We start from the raw sequence: 22,933 nt of genomic DNA, 5'->3' as shown, positions 1-22,933 counted from the left end.
TCGTACCTCCTACCAGTTGAAAAGCAGAGCTCAGTACATCCAGAGAACACACGAACAAGTAGAGTAATCCAAGTAGCATAATAAACTTCCCTATCCCGTAGAGTACACGAATGATTTTTCCTTTTCTATCCAATTCTGCAAAACAAATACATTATGCATAAAATACTTGCTTGTTGTATCTGGTGTTCTCTCTGGAACAGTCTAGCACACAAGCAGAGAGTACACAGTCAAAGACAGTGTTGTGACCTCAGCATGTGATTAAATCTGAAAGAATATTCTTCTTTATCAAATTTTAACTGCAGAAGCAGGTAGTTCGTTTACCTAGTTTTACCATGTGAAAGCTTTTCGCATACGGCAAAAGCCTTGTGAAGTCTGAGGTTGACCCTCGTTTTTACAGTCATCCTACTGAGTGAAAAAAGACCAATAGGAGCCTGAATACAAAACCATAATAGATTTGGAGTGTTTTCCATATATCTCCTTGTGTTTTAAGGAGGGTAAGCAGCATCACTTCCAGATTCTTCTTCACTGACTAAATATAATATCCCCATTCACTGTTGGGGAAGGTGAGACAGAATATAAAGACTACATCTGAAAACTCCTCAAATCTTAAATTAAATCCTGCAGCAAATATAATTTCAGAAAAATAACTGAGCGAAAGAGAGCAGAAGTGATGGAAAAAATAAACGCAGGTAACTTATTTACTGAGAAATGGCTACCTGACCACTTGACCCCAGTGTCCTGCAGTTCTGGCAAAGCCCATGGGTCGCTTTCTTCTGGCCTTGTCTCGTCTATCAAGGCTATTGTAGAAAACGCAGGTTGAATTTCCCCTTTATTTCCAAGTGAAGCCACGTTGCCTGATGAAATAGAACATTAAAAAATGGTTTAATTACTTTCCATCTTCTCCAAGGAGCCCCAAAACTTATATATCTCTGTAACTCACAGGTGAGCACAAATTACCTTTGTGATTTTCTCCTTCTTTCCCAGCCATGTTCTGGTTTTGTTTGGAAGAATCCCCAATATAGTTATTGGTTTCAGGTTTTTCCACCTCAGGCCAGGGAGCCATGATCTGTGACTAACAAAGTAGTGCTGATTAAAATGCTTGTGCAGTCAAAATATTTAACTTACAACAGGGTATGTGAGAAATATGATTAAGTTTAAGAGCAAAAGAGATGGAAATGGAATGGAAGTAATTTGTCCTTGAACACAGCTTTTTACTAATCTTTATGAATTATTCCTTTATTTGCAAAATTGTTTTCTCAATTACTTTATACGCCACACAGTTGATTTATTTGTGCAATTTACACAATTAAAATAAATTATTTCCATCTCATGCCTGTATTTTTGTTCACTTTTAACTGTCATGAAAGCAAATATTCTTCTGCTTTCCAAACCTTAGGCATTTCTTTTCTTTAATTCATTTTATCTCCCTTCAGCAAAAAGTCAGAGGACTGTTCTACTTTCTTCCACATTCTGGAATTAACTGACTGCCTTTACCAAACTGGCAATTCATTACACAGACCTTAGCAAAGAAAGTTCTTCCCTAAAGCATTCCCAATTTGGGTCATGTATGCTAAACACAGTCTTCTTGTTGCCTTTACTGGTTCATTCCCATGGAAGCATGGAGGGGAATGTGACCCTGGGCAAGGTGGAGGAAGATCCCAGAGTTTCAGTTTCCAGAATGATGCTTGCTGAATGACTAGACAAGAGTGTAATTAGACAGCAGTGGCCATTTGCAGGTCTATATCTGCCTGTAACGCACCGCTGATGCTGCAAGTGAAGCTGCAAGTGGCAGCAAGGTCAGGCTCACCCATCTCATGTAGGCTCTCTGCCTGAACCTCTTCCTTCTTGACCCCTTTTGAGCACATTCGACATGCATTGTAATATTAACCGATAATAACTTAAAAAATAAGATATCACATGGCCAAATCCTGTTGGCACAGGTACAGGTACATGTGACAGACCTAGCCCAGGCACAAGAGGAGGCAGCATCTGTTCCTTGAAGATCCCTCCTTATTTACTTCACCAATATCAGAAGCCAGAGGAAGGGACATGAAAGAGCGGGAAGGTGACCATGGGGAGCCAAGGCAATATATGATAATACTTTCCAGGCCTGTAAGGCTGTTGGTCAGCTCACCCAGTGTGACCGAAAACTCGGTGGAAAGGACGGGAGAAGTGAACCCTAGCCAGAAAAGCCTCACCTTTGGGTCTGTCTCTTCCACCCTCTCTGCCACACGACTCAGTCAGTTCTGCAGGCAAAGCTGCTCTGTGGCCGCCGTGTCTGGCACACGCGGCTGAAACGTCAGTGAGCAAATGTGCCTACAATGCTCCTCATAAACAGGGCACCTACACCCAGCCTCCAAAAGTCACTGTCAGAGCTGGTATCATGCTCCCGTAAACAAGGTTCACTGGCATTCAGCAGCCACTCTAAGGGAGTATAATTAATCATTCATTTAATCGTAATCCTTTATGTGGCTGATGGTGAAAATGTTTTGTCCCTGCCCATGCCAATAAGCCACACATCCTCCTCCCTTATCTGGGAAGGAAATGTCACAGACAAAATCACTCATGTCTTACTTTAACAGAGGAGGGTATATTTTCTGGCACTCCACAAAGAAAAGAGTATCTCCCCTTCCACATTAGTCTACAATCCCATTACCAAAAACTATGCTTTTACACATTCTTTATCTGTGGCATAAGACCCAGAACAGCTCCCAAGATATACAAAGAAAGATCTCAGAACAGATGGAAGAAAACCACTCTTGCTTGTTTCAACAAGGGTTTCCATTTGCTTGGAGCAAATTCTCATATTTTCACCCATGCCAGAACAACCTCCAAGCCCCACCCATGCCAGAACACCTCCGTCTTGTTAAACGGGTTTCATTTATACATGTTCAGCATTTAAAGAGCTCTAAAAAATATAACTGCTCAGCACAAGTGCTTCTTAAGTGAAATGCAATCATGAAAATGCATTGGAAATTCAGATGTGAACTTTCATTGACAACATATTCACACCATGGAGAGACACAGAAGATGCTGGATACTAGCACCCCTAGAGATGCCATCAGTACTTTTACAGCTCTTCTGTTACGCTCAGTATGGAAATGAAGGATTCAGCCTGCATGATTACTGTATGGAAACTGAGCTGATGCATTCATTGGAGAAACTGGAGCTTGAAAACTTCAGTAGACAAACAGCTTCTACGTCTCCTAAATAAACTCTCCCCTTTCAAGAATTCAGCAGGATTTTTTTTTCATAATAAGCATTTCTCCTGTTCCTGAGGTGCCCAGGATCCCACAGGTACGTGATGTATTATTATTGGTTTTGCTTTACGTGATTAAATATCCCAGAATGAGAGTTGACCACCTCTGTGGAGGAAGTTTTTTTATAGGTATGTACATAAAATTATTCATATGATTCCTAGTCAACCTCTGATTTGGGAAAGTAGAGTTGAATACCAGAAGTCCTTACAGTATTGGCCTTGTGCATTTGGGTTTGCAGAGGCATTACTAGAAGAGCCAATCCTGTGTGACTGGTATCAAGGACTGATGAAAGCAGAACCATCTAGATCCTTGAAGTGCTACCAAAGCTGTCAGCTTTCTCCAGATCCTGACTCTTGTTAAGAGGAGCAGCTGAGAAGATAGTTTACAGTCACCCGATACTCTGTTTGCTAGAGTCCTGGCCACAGCTACTTACTGTTAATTAATCGCTGTGCTAGAGGTATAACCTACATTCTACAGTTTTCCCTTCAAAGGATTCTTCCTTGGCCCAAATACGGATGTTAACATATTGAGAAAATACTCAGAAGAAAATCTGGGTGCTGCAGAGGAGCAGAGCAGTGGGTGGCAAAGCTAACTAACTGCATCGTTCCCTGGCAGCTCACATTGGCCGCGTCTTTGGAAAGGCTGACGTCAGGCGCGGTATAAAGGACCAACATCATTTGACGCAAGATATAAATGACAATGAAAACCCTAATAGTGGTTTACTTTTGAACACCGAAGACATAACTACACTGCAAGGGAACATGTTAGAGAACGGGCAGAGGATGGGCCGGTGACGATGTGCGCCGCAACAGGGAGCTACGTTCAGCTGGACGCACCGGTCCAGGTCCAAAGGCACAATAGCCACAATTGCTGGATGAGGTGCCCGGAGTGATGAGCTCTGCCCATCCCCGTGCCAGCCCGGGTGTCTCAGCGCTGTGCGTCCGGTTCCCGCCTTTAGCTAGCAGGACGCTGGCCAGAATGCCTGCACCCAGGGTGTAGTCGTGGAGCTCGCATCTGGATAAGCATTGGCACTTTGGATATCCACCTGTTCGGAGCTGTGCTGAAATGGGAGCTAATTTCCTCCTGAAAGTGGCAGGTCAAAATATGCTATGCATATTGCAAAGGTCTGAAAACTAATGCCTGCGCAAACTGTAATCCAGTCCGTTTCGGTGAACCTTACGGCAAATCCTCTCACACCATCGTGTGTGCTCCTTTCGTTGTAAGTATAGTCTTTCCTCACCTTTGGAAAATGCTAACTACGTGTGACATCCTTTCTAACTCCAAAAGAAACTGAAACCTCCCGCTCCTAAGAGGGAGATAGATGGAAATCAATGGCATTTAAATTCTGAAATAAGAGAGAAAGCCAAAGCCAAAGCGGGCTCCTGTGCTTTTTATATCCATATTGACTCTCTTGCTGCAGCATTTCAAAGAGTTAAAGTCTCTGGGGAATTATTTGAGCAACACTAGGTGTCATGCAGTTGCCCTATATTGCGTTCCCCAGTGACTCATTGGACTGTAACAGCATTGCCTCTGTTGCAGGGCTAAACTCTCGGTGCTTTTCAGTTTTAAATCAGAAACGGTTGTAAATGTATTTATTTTGCTGGACTTAACATGGAGAGTATGAACTACCCCTGGCATGTGCCTGGACGGTATTGTTTGTACCTCTCCACCCGTGACAGCTCACTGAAAGGCCACGTCGTGCCTGAAATAAGAACTACAAAGCAGTAAGCCTTAAAGAAATCTCACCTCCAGGGGAACAGACCCAGTCAAACCAAGGTGAAATAAAAATACTGGAGAAAATAGCAGTATTTTCAAAACCAACTGGTAATAACTGCAACTACCACCAAATGACCATATGCATGCCTACAGGTTGCTTAAGCAGCTCCACATCAAGTTTTGGGGTTCAGCCAGGATTTCCCCTCTCTCGCTCGCTCTCCTCTCTCAGCTTTTCTACAAAAACACATTATTTCTTGTCATTCACCACTTTGCTATGGTTTTTATGTTAAAAAGGGATTTATCAGCCAATCTGATATCCGACTATATGACTTAGTACATATGAATATTTACCACACATACTTCATAAGAGTAAATAACAAGCTACATAGCAATCCTTCTTATACAAAGCTTGAAGAAATACTGTTTTTTTCCCCTCAAAATGTGTAATTTCCAACATAGAAGCACATTATGTAGAGACAGGAAAGGAAAGATCCTCAGCCAGCACAAATTCATTCAGTAGCTTTACATCAGCTGATAATTTTGCCCCAGAACCTGTTCCATGGCAGCCACAAAATCCCTGGTGCAACAGAACAGGCAACGATTAAATAAACACCAGCAATGATTCAGCCTTGCTAGGAGCAAGTCTTGGCTTTGCTTTGGCACCAGCCGCTTCCTTGGGGCTTTTTCTCTGAATAAGTTGGCAGGCTTAGCCAGGATGTAAACTTTCAACTAATGTAGTAGTAAAGTAAAAAATAGATATATGAAAGCTAAAAAAAAAAAAAAAATAATTAGCATTGTGCTCACTGTTTATCCCTATGGATCCCTGAGACTTACTGCTCACAAGCTTGAATCTAACACATAGCAAAACCAAGAAAATGTATAAAACAAACTAGTAAAGAGAACGAGTTTCTAAGCAAGTGCAGAGAGAAAACGAATCCCAAACATTATTTTTTGTGTTCACAACCAAGCAAAGCACCAGACACTGCCACTGAGGAGCCAGAGCCAGGAAACATCAGTGAACTACTTGAAATGCCTACTAGGTATTTAAATAAAACAATTACTTTTTTAGAATTAAAATAAAATATAAACCCACCAGCAAGGAAATACAACAGATCTACCCCATCCCGAACACAGAACACAGAGTAAAGAATCGAGAGAGGAAAAAGTAATGATATTAAAAGGACTTACTGACCTTATGGAAGAGCTTCTAATAAAAGTTACTGAGAAACCAGTTGATTTCTGCCTGCTGCCACATTAGTTGAGCTAACTACATTAGACTAATGTATTCCTTCTACCTCTGTGTATCAAACCAAATTAGCATAAGAAAATGTTTCCATCGAGAATAGCCTGGCACGGCATAGTGCAGCACACAGACTTTACACGCTATCTATGCTAACACATGAACTGACAGTATTTCCTTCCAATGTTTCATTAATCATATCCTAGGCATTTTCCAGTATCCAATACCACTGATTGCTATGACTTAAAATCTCACTTCTTTTCAATCCAAATAATAGTTAAAACAAGACTTTCTTATACTATAGGCAGTTATTTCTGGGGTTTTTTGACAGCTGCTAATAAAATGCTTTTTCTCTTTATCATATTCCATAAAAATGAATCTAGTTATCTGCCGACAAGAAGTAGCCGAGGTTTTTTTTAGAACTATTATTTTTTTATCACTTCCTTAAAATATAAATGCAGCTGAAAGAACACAAGGTGAAAAAGCTGACAAGTGGATGACATTTCACATGCTACTCCAGTTCCCCACATTAGCTCTCTGTCGCCTTTCCTTCAGCTGCAAAAGCAGAGCTTTGGATTTATAAACTGAGTTCAAAAAAGAAGAAAAGAAAACCTGGTTTCAGTTGTTGTTACTTACCGCTTCTTTCTTCCCAGACAACAGAGCGAACGGATCAGCTGGGCAGCCACTGAAACCTGCAATATATATAGACAGGTGTTGAGCAAAGTTTGCTTTCATCACTGCGCACTAACATTCCTATTTTACAGTCCAGAGGCACTGCCTACCTGCAACTTAATGATCACAATCAACCTTTTTTTAGCAGGAGTGGGCAGCAACCAAGACTGATAAAACTACAGGCTATTTCACACTTATCACATTCTAAAAAATGTCCCATCAGCATTTAAGTACGAGTTACTAATGTGTTCATGTGAATGCTGGGGAACGGTTTGTTCCAGACTGAAAAATTGCCGTCCGCCTGATCATTCAGTAATCTTTTTTCCAATAATAATTTTCCAAAAATATTTTACAATCTCAAAAGTCTGTCAAAAGGGTGTGAAGAAGATGTAGTACTGTTATTTGTCTGTTCAGGTGCCTATTAATCTGCCTAAGAACAGAAGTGAAGGAGAATCAGATAAAAAGCAGTGTAAGTAGGAAACACGTAAGAACAACTTTGAGAACAGAGGATGGAGTTTCATTCTTATCAGTGCTCAATGTTTACAATTAAGGCGAGCTCATTAGCATTTTGGCTGTGGCTCTCCTTCTAAATGAGATTTAAAGATGTAAGGACACCTTTGATAATTGCATTCAGAATGCTAGCAAGGAAGAAGACTATACGATACATAGATATGTTATTCAATAAATACAGTGTGGTATTACAGATTAGACAAAGCAGTCGCCAGCATCGCTGTCTGTTCTACTGATGAGCTTAATGGGGAGCTGGGCTGGGGGGACGGGACCGCATTAGGTACTGTAGCTTTACTATCTTTGGATTTTTTCTGTTTCAACAGGCAACTTATATTGAGAAAATAAGCTGTAAACCGTCAGCCTAATCAGCAGATCTGCTTTGTCTGCGTGTGCATGGTCATATCTCCCAGCAGCTTAGTGACTTAGTAACTTAGAAAAATATAACTCTTGCTTTTTGCACCTTTCAGTCCCGCAGAGACGCCCAGCCTTTGGAGCTGTGAGTCAGAACTTACTCTTCACCTGCGTCAGCATCAAAAATGTTTAATAAGTGGTGATCATAAAAGCCTCCGCAGCCCCGTACGCAGCATCATGGCATGGCGCTGGAACCACCGAGCATCTCCCCTGGCCACACTGGCTCTGCTGGTGCAGACCCCGCTGCCCCCCATTGTCCTGCTCACGGATGATGCTGGAGCCCGAGGATGAAAGCGCCAGCCCTGCCTCGCCCTTCCCAGCTGCAGTTTGCACGGAGATGGCCATGGAAAGGAAACCAATTTTCCTTCTGTGTGAAGCAGAGAACAGTCCAAAGTGGAAAGAAGTGATGGAAAATGGCCCCAAGGCCCACCTTGGTGGTTCACAGGCTCAGTTTTCTTAACAGAAATGGACTTCAACATTGCATCTAAAAATAGATTTCACTGATGCCCTACATGTAGGAAATCAGAAGAAGCTTTTAAGTGGGAATCCTTGTGTCCCTCTGAGCTGTGGCTTATTCTCTTCTGAGTCACTGTTTCTGAAACCCAGCTCTGACAGTGAGAAGGTACGAGATGTGCACATTCCAGGTACGCAGTTAGGGCTCAGCACGAGCGTGGTGACGTCTTCCACAGCATTTTTATTCCAACACTACTCATTCCATTTGCTAAGCACAATCCTATGTGCTGACCATGTTAATGTTTTAGGAAGGGAACAATCCTAGATCAGACCTATTGTATTCCCAAAAACACCTTTAGGAAAGAAAAACCAGTCACTCACACAAAGGCAGGCGATCTACAGTCTGTCTTTGGAAGTCCAGGGCGGACCTTCTGCAGAGTCAGTCTGTAAGAACCTCCGTAAGGAGCTAGCCAGAAGGGAGGAAGGTGGGTGTTATTTGTCCCAGAAGCCTTTCCCTCCTTCAGGGTCGGAGAAGAGGCTGAAATTCTTCCCAGGACACCAGGGCAGTCAGAGCAATAGTCCAGCGCACTTCTCACACACCCGGCACAGATTCAAAAGATGCTGCTGCTAAGGAAGAATAACCCAATGCTCTTCCTTCCCCCCTTAGGGTTCACTTTGAAGCAACTGACCTAATTTCAAAAAATAGTTTTGGATAGGGAACATTTAATAAAACAAAGCAAGTAAGCAAATTTCAAGGGTCCTGATTTCCTGTCACAAAGGTGCTGGATTACTCTGCAGCTACTTGGAACAGTACCTGTGGTCATCTAGCAGTTAGCAGGAGGTGCAACCGCAGAAAATGTCTCAAACACAGAATGAGAAAAAAATTCCTGGCATGTGCAAATTCTGTGAGAGGTGAACTCTGTCCAGTCACTGTTATATGTTGCAAGAAGTTATAACACAGGCAAGAAACATGTCTGCATAACAGAGCTGTGCTACAAGCTCCCTTACAGATCTCCCCCACAAAAGCAATACTTGCTGTGCAAGTGTCAACTCTGCTCATCTTTAAGACCCATGCCCTAGTACTGTAAACCAAGTGCACCTAAGTCACAACTAAAATAAAAATAATTCAAGGAAGTAAAAGAAATAGTCATTCATCCTGCAAAGGTATCAGAGCAGACCAAGATATATATTCACTAGCAATAATATTCACATGACGAAGTTTGCTCTTTTAGTAGACACAGCTTCAAAAGACAGCATGCATGAGCAAGACTCCCAGCTAAGATCAGGACAGAAACTGTCTCTCTTACAGTTTAATTTAATTTTCAGTGTTCCACAAATCCAAAGAATGCACAGCTAAACACTTACTGTGCATTCAAGATGTTGGGACTCTAGGAAACAGCTACATGGCTCTTTACTGAAGAGAATTGTTTCCATTAGTTAGAAACAGCATTATCTATTTTGACTTGTTCAGAAACCTTGAACAAATCTAGTTGGCTACATTTGGGAACTGCATTAGTGAAAAATAGCCTTCCCTCTTCTGGAGATGTAAAACACAAAGCCCTGATCATTAGAGAGACCAGTGCTGATTTCAATACAAATTACATCCAGAACAATTATTTGATTAAAGACTTACCCCTACTCAGCTGAGGAACACCTTCCTTCTTTCTGCAATTACCTGGAAGAATTCAAGCCCTGGCTTTCTCTATTGTCTGAAGAGTATTCTGCATGTAAACATTTTAGCAATTAAGTTTATTAATGAAAATGCCCAGTCAGATATATTTTGTGAATATTAAATTCCATATTGATATACACCTGGGTATTTACTAGGGATCAATATTTGTACCAGACTCTGACCCTGGCATTATAGAGGATGCTTTGATTTTGGAACAGAATGTAAATGCTACAACTTTATTGTTAATTCATTTATTTTCCATTAAGAAGTGCAAATTTGTCTTTGAAGCTCCAATGCCTACCAGGAAATGGTTTGCTTTTAGCTACCCTGTACTCTTCTGCTTCAGGTGGATATGACTGCAACACTTCTTCAGAATAATTTTTTGCCCGATATTTCTGCTATGGTTGCGAATAGTAAACAAGAACTCCTAAGACTACTTTGACAGCAATAAGAAAACACCTAATGTAAAAATTTAAGGCATAAAGAACTTGGATCCTATCACAAGGTTCTGTATTACAATACTGTGCCTTTTGTCTCACATAGATTATACGCAAAAAAATAAATGGAGTTATGTTAGTTATTATACTTCCAGAGCTGAGTAATGAATAAAGTCATAAAGAGGCAGCATTCAACAGAGCCAATGCCAGGAACAGGAGGGGGAAGTAAAATGTGAAGTAAAGGAGTCACAAAGAGAAAAACTACAGGAAGGGCTTTTGGACATAAAAAGGAAAAGAAATATTTCAAACAGGAAAGACAGTTTTTATGAAGGAATCATATGGCCAACAATTTTAGAAAGAGAGATGTATTTGAAAGGAAAAAGAGACTCTGTTTTGGTCTTACAATAATTGAGCAGCCCCTTCACTATACAACCAGTTTATTCTCATTACAATCATGCCTCAAAATATTTTTGTCAGTACAAACGCATCCTTGGGATACGAGTTAGTGGGGTTATTTTGGTCACATCCTCTGTGATAGCTAGGTTTTCCATTAAAGTCACACATTACAATTGTTTTCATTCTTCCCGGAGTATGTTATTTTAACTTCTTATTTAGTTGATGTTTTGCTACTAACATATGCCAGTACCTATTCTCAACATTTACCAAAACGCAAGGGACCGCTGACCCAGAGCCTGCAGGACAGGCACAGGGGGACGGTGGGTTCGGAGGGGTGGGAGCTCTGCCCAGGCCTGCAGCGAGGCGGCAAAGGCTCCTTCGTGCCCTCCCCTGCATGATGACAGGCAAAAAGGAACAGACTAAAACATGGCACGCGTGAAAAAAATAGCACCAGGAGTAGCCTGAATTTGATTTCAGCCAGAATGCCAAAAACATGAATCGTATCACATGCTTTGACAACTAAAGCCCAGATAAATTTTTAAAACTTTTCTTATCATAGCTGCTCTAATCTTTTATTGTTTGTCTTGAATGTTTAACTAAAAGGTTTAAGAAATGTCCATTAAAAAAAAAAAAAACAACCCCAAAGCAAAGATCTGCTGATGCTTTAGGGTAAGAAATTTTTAAACGCAAAAGAAACCCAATATTATTCCCCTCTTGCTAACCTTCTCTTACTCTTTTTAGAGTCTCTCCCCTTTCCCCCCTGCTCCTGTTCACTCTCTCAACCAATCTTACATTCCACATGCTCCCGTTGCCTCCCACTTTGGACACATATTCATGAATGCAAATAGCATCTTCCCAACAAAAAAGTAACAGGGAAGAGGAAAAGAGAAGAAGTGAAGGGAAATGTGAGAGCTTTTAAATAAATAATAATATTTACACTGTTATGTAAACCTGAATTTACAGACCTCAAAGTGCTTTGGGAAAGTAGGAGTTGTTGACTCCTTTATTATTCACAGTCAGTTCAAAGATTATTTTTTTTTTAAGATATCCATTGTTTTCTTCCTATACAATTTGTTAACCCTTGGCTGACACTGGACACGGTGTTTCCAGTAGCAGGATGAGCAAGTATAATTACCGGCAGCCAGCTAAGCATGTTTACACTGAAGAGAAGGCTCATCTCACATTTCCAACCTGTCCACTTCTTCTGCACCTGCGCTGTACAGCCCACTGGCCTCCACGCGCTGCCTACAGAGCTGCTCCTCAGGTACCACAGCCACCCTAGTTTGTCTTCTACCCAAATGACTTCTCCCTAAAAGATAGGTTTGAGAGTGACTTAAAACGAGGATTTTTGCCACAATAAATACTCTCCCACAAACTACTATTTGTGCTCTCCCACAAAATACTACTTTTTCAAAGGCCATGTATGCACTAATTCTATATAGAACTGTCCATTTCAAATAAAGCATTAAACACCTCAAAATCTAGTTTAAAAATTGCAAATTATTTCACCAATGACATCATTTTTTATTTATTGTTGCACAATGCATGGCAGTATCTCCTTTCTGAGCCTTCATCCCTGAAACAGCTTTTGGACAATTCTAGGTGAGTTACCTAAAGGCAATCTGTTGCCATGAGGTGCAAGAATAAATCTCTTCTCTTTGAACTTAGGTTGCATACAACTAATTATCCAACACGCTAATTCTGTATATATCTTTAAACTAAATCTGCAAAACTAACAGCAAAATTAAACCATTTGGTGTTTAATAAATCTCAAGTACAGTAACTTTACTTAAAATATAGTTTAAGAGTGATTACCCATGATTAAGGCCTGAAGGGGCCTACAAGAAAGCTGGAGAGGGACTGTTTATCAGGGAGTGCAGTGACAGGACAAGGGGTAATGGCCTTAAGCTGAAGGAGGGTCGATTTAGATGAGATGTTAGGAAGAAATTCTTCACAATGAGGGTGGCGAGGCACTGGAACAGGTTGCCCAGAGAGGCTGTGGATGCCCCTCCCTGGAAGTGTTGAAGGCCAGGTTGGATGGGGCTTTGGGCAACGTGGTCTAGTGGAGGGTGTCCCTGCCCATGGCAGGGGGGGTGGAACTAGATGATCTTTGAGGTCCTATCCAGCCCAAACCATTGTAGGATTCTATGATTATCATTTAAAATTTCTGCCAGAGTAATCAGTAAAGGATCTCAGGTCAAGTCGGGTGTGAGGATGGCCCTTTCCAGAGTGAGCACTACAGTAATTTTCTTACTGCATTAGGCAAACTAGTTTTGCTGCATAGTTGTGTGATCTTGCAATTAGGAGACCTCTCTGTGCCACACATCAGAAAAATTTTCTTCTTCAGTCACAGCAACTTCTCCCAGTGACGTCTGTGCCACATACACTGTTTTGGTCCAATCCTACTGTCATCTGTAAGAACTGTGGATGGTTTTGGAGGATTTTATTCTCAGAAAGGTGACACTGTAAATGGTACAGAAACCATCCCCAGTCTCCTTGCAGTTTAAATTGGATGTTGGTCCTCAGTCTTCACAACAAATTACACATGGAGAAATGTAATGCTTCTTTAACATAATTCTATTCTCGTGGACTTTCTATAGACTTCAGGAGCCCAGCTTTAAGAATCATGTAATGAGTGACTGCGCTGGGATAAGAAAGTGGTCTCCATCTATTAACAGCATAGCTTCTTGTAAACTATTGAAAATTAAAATCTGCCACAGACACATAATTACAGTTCCTTCTGACTTAGAAGAACTTACACACACATATGTAAGACATCATATGGACCAAAGCACGCAGACAGTAGCTGCTTTTTAATTGTTTACAGTTCATCCTTTTACACAAATACTTTTGCCTGTTTCCATCAAAGAACAGAAAGTGATGCAAGTGTTTTTACTGGAGTTATGTCTCTTTCATTTGGGGACACACAAAGGAGAACTCAAAGGTATTGAACCTTTGGGCTCAGTGTTGGCAGAAAGACGCTTTGAGCAGTGAGGCAGAGGAAAGTAACTGAGGGATTTAAACATCAAATCACAGCAAAATATTCTCTGTCCTATTCTTAAGCTTAATTCATGGAACAGGAATTTGAACATTTCTTGGAAATACAGAGGGATACTTCCAGGATACCTGACTCCAACATTAACTTTTTTTTCCTAAAGCCAGCAGTTCCAAACTTTGGCTGATCACTGAAGTCCAAAGAGGTAATACTACAGCAGAAACCATCTTCTTGCTGTAAAAGATGGATGTTGTTAACTATTAAAATTATTATGAACATTTCATCTCCACAAGAAAATATAATTTTACCTCTCTAAAACAAATCAGTTGATAAACCTCTGGATATATAGTTTGGCTGCTCTCTAAAGCCTCTCCAAACTTAAGCCCAAATATTATACTTATTGATGAGCATAAAATTCCTGGCATAATATGACCTAATTAAGGTGTTGCTTTTGAGTCTTGCTAAATATCTCTATCACTCTGTAGGAGCATAGTCTGAATAATCCATTACTCAGTTAATGCACTTTCATTAAAATTGTTCCAGTATCAATAAAATGACAATATCACAAAAATAAGACTTCCATTACGCAAAAATTGTTTCTTTGTCTAAGTAACAAGCATAAATTAGTGCAGTGAGAAGACAAGAATTGCTTCTTAATTGTACTGGAAGGACTTTCTTTTTTAACCTGAAGGTAACAAGTGTCATTTTGCATATATTAAGATTTAAAGAGGTGTCTCTGTTACAGCTGATGTGTAACTCAAGACTCACAGAGTTGTAAAACTGTAACTTTATGCTAATTTCAATAAATTATGTATAGCCCATTTACAAATACGTTACGTGCTGTCCTTGATCCCCACACCACGCTATTTATTTATCGGCTTAGTCTCCACAGGCCTCATAAACTGTTACTGGTTACAGGAAATAAGATTTGACGTATGATCATTAGCCTTCTTCCCTGTTAGTCACAGCCAGGCTTTTCACATGCCATATAGCACAGTAGCACTTTGTTTTGTTACTACATGAGCTTGAAAAACGTCCGTAGAGCTGCTATATTTGAAAAATATAATTAAATAAAACAAAAGAGGATTAAATATAGAGCCTGGGATATTCAGAGGTATTTCAAAACAGACATTTCAGATTAACTATTACGTATGTTTTTTACAAAACACTGAAGCCCTTGATCAGATTTAATTGTTCCATGCTTGCAGTTATTCTTTTCACTGAAACTCAGCGTCAGGAATAACAACCAGGACTTTTTTCAGTCCGGGTGCGTTAAGGGCAACAGGGCATACCTCGCCTGGGATGAAAACCTGCCCGAGGCGGCTGCTGGGAACCAGAGCCTGCCGGGACAAGCGGTGCTGGGGACGCGGGGAGGAAGGAGCCACCCGCCTGTGCTCGCTGCCCCAGGCTGCAGCCCCAGACCTGCCCCAGCTCCCACGAGGATGCTCAATGCACACTCCGACGGCTGCACCAAGGCCTGGGGGCAATCGAGCATCAGTTTCTAGATGTGATGCCTTGGGAAACACGTGGCTATTTCTCATGAACGAATAAGTAGCATGAGGAAGTACAAGCCCTGGAAAATGGGAATGCAGCAAGTTGTCAAGGTTTCCGGTGCCATTTACAGTGTGATTGCACATACCAAACAAGTGCACAAGACTTGATCCAACTCCCTCCCCTTTTACTCACAGAAGTCCACATAAATGCTGTTACCAGTTGCAGTTTGTCTTTCATGACTGTGATACATTATGCACTTCAAAAATGAAGCACTCCTACGTAGCAGGATATTACAGAGATGAAGACCACAAACCATCACAGCAAAGGGTAGTATGAGAGAGAAGAAATAGCTCCTACGAGCCATTTATTTGTAATCAAGCACATTATTGTGTCTCTCTTACTGACTTACTGATATTTCCTCTGGAAAGTCACTGCTGCTTGGTGTATTAGTCCCACCACTTTCTGAAATGTGTAGTTTTTACTAGCTGGGCAGATTCAGCTACTGCTTTTGCACTTTGAAGATTAAAGCAGCCCATAAGTGGTGTTGATGCAAAACCAGCACAATCTATTCAGGAGGCATATACAACAGTGTCCAGCACCTTCGATGTATTCTGTAAACAAAATACATAAGGCTAATTATGCCTGATAATACTATAATAATAACATCTGGTGTTTGTATAGCGCATTTCACATTAAAGGGAATTAATCTGTTACAGCATGTTGAAGATGTAAGATTAAGAGAGATACAAATGGTTAAAGAGTAATTCCTGGTGAAGGACAAGTTAATGATGCCTGGGATAGATACCATACCATAGATGAAATACCAACAAGTCTCTATTTTGCAATCTTTGTTTTAAACTTTCCAGATGTCAGGCGATCCTGAGCTTAAAATCATTCTTTGAAGGGGAGGACAGGGAGATGCCCATTTTGAACAACCATTCCTGAGAACTTTCTCTACTTGAAAGTGCTTTCTAAAAAGAAGTAGCTTAGTGGCAGTTTTATCCATGCCAGTAAGCACAGGAACATTGGGGTGGCCAGCTTGAGAAAGCTGAAAAACGTTCTGCTGAGTTGTTCGAAATGTGTCACCTCTCAGTCAGGCGACAGCATCAGGTTGCCTCTGCCCGCGGAGCAGTTCCCTCTCACTCCCTGTGGCCCCTTGGTCACCAGGTCAGGCTGCACGCAGCACCCCAGCTTGTGCTGCCGCCGTTTGAGACAATATTTGGGCTTACACAAGCTGTAAGGAAATGCTGGAAACCTTCCTGCCCTAGCAGGATGCTCTGCTTTGAGCTGGACCCCCAGACCGCCATCAGTGCAGAGCATCCCCCCACCAAACACCTTCCTCCTCCTCTGCCCGGGCAGGCAGCCACGCCACACGGCACCAGGTCCCAGGGTGGGCTGACCGCAGCAGCCCACAGCTCTCCGACACTGGCAGAAGAGGTGAATTGATGGCAGGCGGGAGCAGCCGCGGGGCTCACACTGCTTCAGGGGCAGCAGGCGGCTGCTGCTCCGTGGGATGCGGGAGCGACCCAGCACATCGGGGCTGCTTGCCCCATGCAGCTGTCCTGGTGTAACGTGCCAGCGCCTGCAACTGTGAACTGTCCTCTGGGAACAACCCGGGGGTTCACAGCTCAGTGATGAGGAAGAGCTGGCAGGGCTGGGCAATGGCACAGCGGTGCCGCTGAGCCCCACAAACCGTGTCTGACAGCTTGGCTGTGGTTTGCCAGGACAGGCACGCACGGAGGGAGGGAAGGGGGACGAGGGATGAGGAGTTCTCTGCACAGTTGCACCTGTTAATGTGTGAGCTGGTCCTCGCCCTCGGCCACCAGCAGATCCAGCGGTGCTGTAATTTGTTGCCACGCAGAAATGTTCACCAGCTCTAACACACAGGGTGAAACGTGCAGGTCTCACCCTCCCCGAAGAGTTTACAACTGGCCAGAAGGAAAGAAAATTCACAGACCTGGAGGTGCAAGGCATAACACGCTGGTGCTTTGTCTAGTGCACAGATCCCGGTGATACAGTACAACTGTTCACAGATAAGAAAATGCAAATGTTTCTGTGGGCTTGGGATTATAAGAAATTTTTGCAAGATACAGCTCCACCTTTTCTTTATTTTCTTCTGTTTTGATTTAGAACAATCTGGATTCTAAGGCCATTTCTTCCATAGTATTAACTCTGGCAGGTGGAACAAGCCTCACTAAAGGAATTTTAGCCTTGGCTTGAGATTGAACAAGTTAAAATATGGCATTAGATTTACAGTGGAGTTTCTAGTGTTGGAAGATGACTCCTTCAGTGCTACAGAAGATCAGGGAGACAAAATTGGCTAGGTAAGCTACTCTCCCTGGACTTGCTTCTCCATCTAATGCAAGCAACAGTTGACTGCTAATATTCTTGCTATCCACCCATTTTGTATTTCATATACATTTAGACTGATTTTTAGTATTGCAGTCCTCAAGTTTTTTCAGTATGATATTCTGAACTTTGTCAATGCTAATTGACTGATATACATTTGTCAGATAGCTCTTCACCAATGTCACACTTCTCACAGTAATACTTCTCCTCCAGATTTAGATGCTACTTCTGTTCTGATAATATACTCACAGTTTCACAGGAACACAGATAAGGAATTCAGCAGGCCTAGAAAATAAATAGTTTTATTAAAAAGATTTGTGGGTTAGCACAACCTACCTGCACATGACTTTCTTTTTTATCAGCCTCCATATGTTAATAATTCTTGTCTTAAAAATTGTTCTGAGACCTTGCACACTGCAACACATCTGCATCATTGCTATCACTGTTTTCTCCCTTCCTACATGGATAACAGGCTACACTCGGTATTTCCAGCCCTGTTGTCTGTCTCTCGGACTGGCAGACATTTAAACCATCTGACACACAATTCCCTCTGCCCATTATTTCAGAATTTTGGCCCACAAGTAACCAGCCTCCCCAGCGCATTACAACTCTTGCTACCATTTCAGATATGGTCCATATAGTCCCACACCTCTGGCCCTAATAGCTGCCCTACATTTTCTCCCAGGAGAGTAGTCTTTTTCTTTTTTGCCCTCTAAGATGCACTGTTGACTTGGTGATCAACAGGAGACACAGATACCCACACTGCCAAATTTCTTTTACTGGTAAAGAAGGGAAGAAACCATTTGAGCAACATTTGACAAATCCACTAAAGCCCATCATGGAGTGGATCCTCCCTGTGCTAGGTCTATAAGCAAAGACAAATTATCTGCTATTTAAAGACAAAACACACACCTATCATTTCCACAGCCAGAAAAGGGTTGTACAGAGGATTTGTTCTGTTTTACACTCATCGGCCTTTTGACTGTAACATCACTTTTTAAAACTCCCTCTTTTTTTTTTTTTTTAAGGTGGATCTTGGACGTTATAACTGCCTTGTAAGAGTGTGTCATCACCTCAGCTGCTGTTACATCAAACAATAACATGCAAGAGCATACTGTATCTAGGATTGCACGTGCAGCATGGAAACTTGCTGGAAACCCTTATTCACCAAATGCAGTTGCATACAAAGCAGTGCGTCAAAAATGCCTGAGAAACAAAATGGGGGACGCTTTCAGTCATTACAGTAAATATTTTCCTACTTGACAGCAGAGACATTTTATTTAGTGTGTCATGCAGAGCAGCTGGCATAGCCTTCATCTGGTGCAGCCTTCATCTGGTGCCAAGTCACAACAGCTCGTGCTGGTACCTGCTGAGTCCAGGACTACTGCTCACAGCCAAGGACACAAGCAAACAGAGCCAGCTCAGGATGGCTGCTATACTTGCAGTGGTAGGTCTCCTGTGCCCACCCTGGGATGAAAAGGCCAGGTCAGAGGAAGCCTCTGAGGAGGAGGAAACCACTCCATAGCCCTTGAGTACAAAACCAGAAGCTGGAAAAGCTCACAGGAAAGTCTTACCACCTTTCCTGAGAACTTGGTGAGACTGGCTGGTGCAATGTGAGCCTTGTCCCATACAAAAACCACTGAGTAGGAGAACCAGCATTACAGATCTCAGGGACCCTGGAGAAGGAGGAGGCCACTCTACCATCCTCCACTTTTAAGTCCTTTCAATTAACTTTGAGTTTCTTACATTTGAGTCAAACAGTTTGTATAATTTATTACTTATATTTTGTAGAAGTCCAGTACAGTAAACATGGGCTTGTATTCAACAATAGCGTCTATAAAGGTAATCAGGAACTTGGAGCAGAAATTAGATATGTGAAGCCACTCATCCCAGCTTGATGTAACAACATAATACTCCAGTGTCTCACTGGCCATATATTCAGGGATTTGTCATTTGAGCACTTCAAGAGAAATGGAAGCAGATCACTCAAGCTGCCTTTCTGAAGCATTGCCTAAAACTCCAAGGAGTCAGGAAACGAGGTTAGAGTTGGAGGTGTTTGGGACCTTCCATTTCTAGAGAATGCTGATTTGTGAAAACTCTTTGTGATTCATACATTTTTTAACGATAAACTGCTGAAGGAAATGTTTCTTGGACTGGGAATTGGACTGTTGTCCAAACAAGAGGGAAGGTTTGTGAGATGTGAGCCCAGAAAGTTTAATTCATGAGTAACTCCCAGTAAGGCTTGACTGTACATCCTCTTCCAACCACAACTATTCCACGCAAACACCTGTGGACACGGTCATTTGAATAGCAATTGCTGGGATCAAGAGCTACTTGAGCTCATTTTCACTTGAACAGATTACGAGTTGATAACCTGAGCAACTCAGCAGCAGAGCTGGCTTTGGAGCAGAGGCGGCCATCGGGCAGGGGCCTGAAGAACCATCTGATGCAGTTACCCTTCAAACAATGAGAAATTACCAAAATTTTCAATAGCAAACAGCATGTCAAATTTTTTATGCTTAACACCAAGTACCAATTGTCTGGTGAGTAAGACTACAAAGGAAACATGATAAGATTAGAAATGTATATCTTCTATTCACCTAGTGGTCAGAAAATAGAGAAAACAATAGCCTTTTTATTGTTGCCTATGTTGGATGTGTATCACTCTTGGATGCAAAAAGAATTGAGGGCCCATGTGGGAAAGAAATTTTGCATCCTAATAATAGCAAGTCACAGCAAAGCTCAGGAAATTTAAAAAGAAAATGATCATTTATAGGCAAACAAAACATAAAGGTCATAATAAATGAAAGTTTAAAAGTTAGAAGTTCAAAGAAGGGAAGGAGGAGAGATAAAAGATAGAGGGTGTAGATAATAATTATGGTACTATATGAAGAATGTAGTTAAATACAAAGCTTAACATGCTTTAAAAAACCAAAACAAACAGATGTGCAAAACAGAGTTTCCAATTTTGATCATTTCCTTAAACATGTCTCATGTACTGACTCATAGGAGTAATTTGAGGACAACACTTTTATGAGATGCTTCCATGGAAACACCTCCTTCATGCTGTTGCTTGCCATATATTCCAGATACACAGGGAAACTGTAAGATAATTCCACCTTTCTTTAAGCATTAATTCACGTTAAAGTTCCCTTTTCTCAACACTACTGCTTTTACATTCATATGATTCAGATGTTTAAATCTGATTAGATCTAACAGTGACTGTTTATAACAATAACAAGCAATTGCTAAGAAGAGGTAAAAAGTACTTATGGATGTGATGAGTATCATCAAAGAACTCAGAGATCCGCAGAGTTTAATGTCATTATTAAAAGCTGGCATTTCTAGTGATAAAGACCAACAAGAAAGTACATGACCTTTCTAGTGCTGATCTTAACTTTCTCTGTTTAAAAAACGCAGCTTCTCTGTAAATCCCTTATTCCCACTGGAGAAGAAGAAAAAGATGATATTTCTAAATCTGATATTCTTCCAAATGCTAGTCAATGAGAGAAAGTAAAATCAGTTCTTGAAAATTTGAAAAATGTTGATCTGAAGAGAGAAAGAGGGCACGCTTTGAGCCAGTCCTTTCAATACTGGAAATCATCTCCTAGAAACTTCCACTCCATAGAACAGAAATAAAGGACTTTGTTACATGGAAACACATGTTGAATACCCAGTTTAAAAGTAGGATTTTACGTGGAAGGTAAAGCTACTGTTAACTACTTTTCATAATTCAGTTCTTACTTGAAGAGGACCTAACTACAGAGATGTTAAGTTGCATTCTCATAGTTCTCTTGAGCTGGTTCCTTGTTCTCATCTTTTCTCTCATCCTCCTGGATGCAAAGACCCTCTGGCCACCGGAGCAACAGAAACACTGAGGTTCCTTTCTAGTCACTGCATAAACATGGATACCTCCAAAAGCTGTTTCATTTCTTTTCATGAAACACTTTACCTATAATAGATTGATCTGCTTTCTGTTAACTGTAGGCAGCCTGGACTACCAGTGGTCTCTTCAGAGGCTAAGCTCAGTTAAATGAATACTAGCGTAATAGTCACTGTCTTGTCATAATCTAAAAAAAAAAAAAAAAAAAAAAAAAAAAAATACATCCTAACAAATTCTTGACATGTGTATTTCACTTAGGAGGAGGACTCCTCTCAACCTATGGATAAGAAAGCTATAAAAGCACAAAGCAATACCTGGAGGTGCTGGAAGCAGTCCATCTGCATCAGTCTGGCATCAGCCTGGCCCAGTCTACCTTCAAGTACTGGTATTAGGCCAGTTCTTTATATAGGTTTACGTTGAATGTGCTCAGGCCAAAAGAATTACAGGTTTCTTATCACGTAGGATTTGTTCTGACAACATATACCTTCCCTGCAGAAAGTCTTGAGGATAATTTGGAAGATGGAGCAGATAGAAAGGCATAGCAAGAGTATTTGTCATCCAGAAAGAAGACAGAAACAATTGGGAATTGCAGAAGAGCATACAGCTGAATGCTTGTTACAATTATTATTAGACACAAATTAGATATAAAAAACCTGAGAACTGGTAACCAAGAGAGGCACTGAGATAGCTAGCTTTAGCCTCGCAAGGTTACTCTTGCTAATTTCCAGTCAATTACAATCGACAGAGAGAGACCTGCTCTTCCAGAAGGTGTTCAGAAGGTAACAACATACCACAGTACTCCTGCAAAACCAGCTTTTTTCTCTGCTAATTGAAGAGGCAGCCTACAAACATTTGCTCATTTGAATTCTTTCCCTAAACTTATTTTCTGAACTAAATCGGTACACTGTGACCCCTGCTGACTGATGGGGGTATCTTGACCTCCCAGAAGGCAGTAATAAGCATCTTTCTGGTCCACTGGACTAAGTTGAAGGACTTGATGACTTTAGACATAGCAGCAGTGTCTTCTCCTTGGGAAGACAGGGCTTCCTGAGAGAAGGCAGCAGGGTAAGGCCAGAACACAGGAGAAGCAAAGCACTATGAATATTAAGGGATGATCCCTCAAGAAGAAGAAGAAAATGGGAGGGGAAAAAACCCACCATGTTTCCAGTTATGATGTAGGCTGGACCGCAGTCTGAGCTTGCTGTCTACCAATGACCTTTACAGGGATCTGAGATATATTTATGTGCCCAATCGAGTCAGTGTTTTGGTTTGCTGACCTACTGCCAAACCAGCTCCAGAACTGAAATAGTGTAACAGCATCACCTAAGTAGTGCCGCAGAGAGGACATTGCAATTAGACTGGAGGTAGTGCCATCCTACAGCAGCAATACTCTTCAGGTGCTGTTGCGCTGCAGCCGCATTGGTGCATTGTACCACCCTCATCTG

General features: G+C 41.5%; 1 protein-coding gene across 1 annotated transcript in view; it reads right to left on the bottom strand.

Moving 5' to 3' along the window:
• The window catches only part of SLC34A2 (solute carrier family 34 member 2), a 58,974-nt gene that overhangs the window by 13,000 nt on the left and 23,041 nt on the right, over positions 1–22,933 (bottom strand). Inside the window, exons 5-8 of the mRNA XM_054825214.1 lie at positions 6,853–6,908; positions 958–1,072; positions 717–854; positions 7–135 (exon numbers count right to left, since the gene is read on the bottom strand). Of these exons, the coding sequence (XP_054681189.1) occupies positions 7–135; positions 717–854; positions 958–1,072; positions 6,853–6,908 (438 nt within the window). The remainder of the gene's footprint in view (positions 1–6; positions 136–716; positions 855–957; positions 1,073–6,852; positions 6,909–22,933) is intronic.

Source organism: Grus americana, chromosome 4, assembly GCF_028858705.1.
Source record: "Grus americana isolate bGruAme1 chromosome 4, bGruAme1.mat, whole genome shotgun sequence".
In the NCBI taxonomy this organism is placed as follows: domain Eukaryota; kingdom Metazoa; phylum Chordata; class Aves; order Gruiformes; family Gruidae; genus Grus; species Grus americana.
The sequence above is the reverse complement of the archived record's forward strand: the minus strand, read 5'-3'. Positions and strand labels throughout refer to the sequence as shown.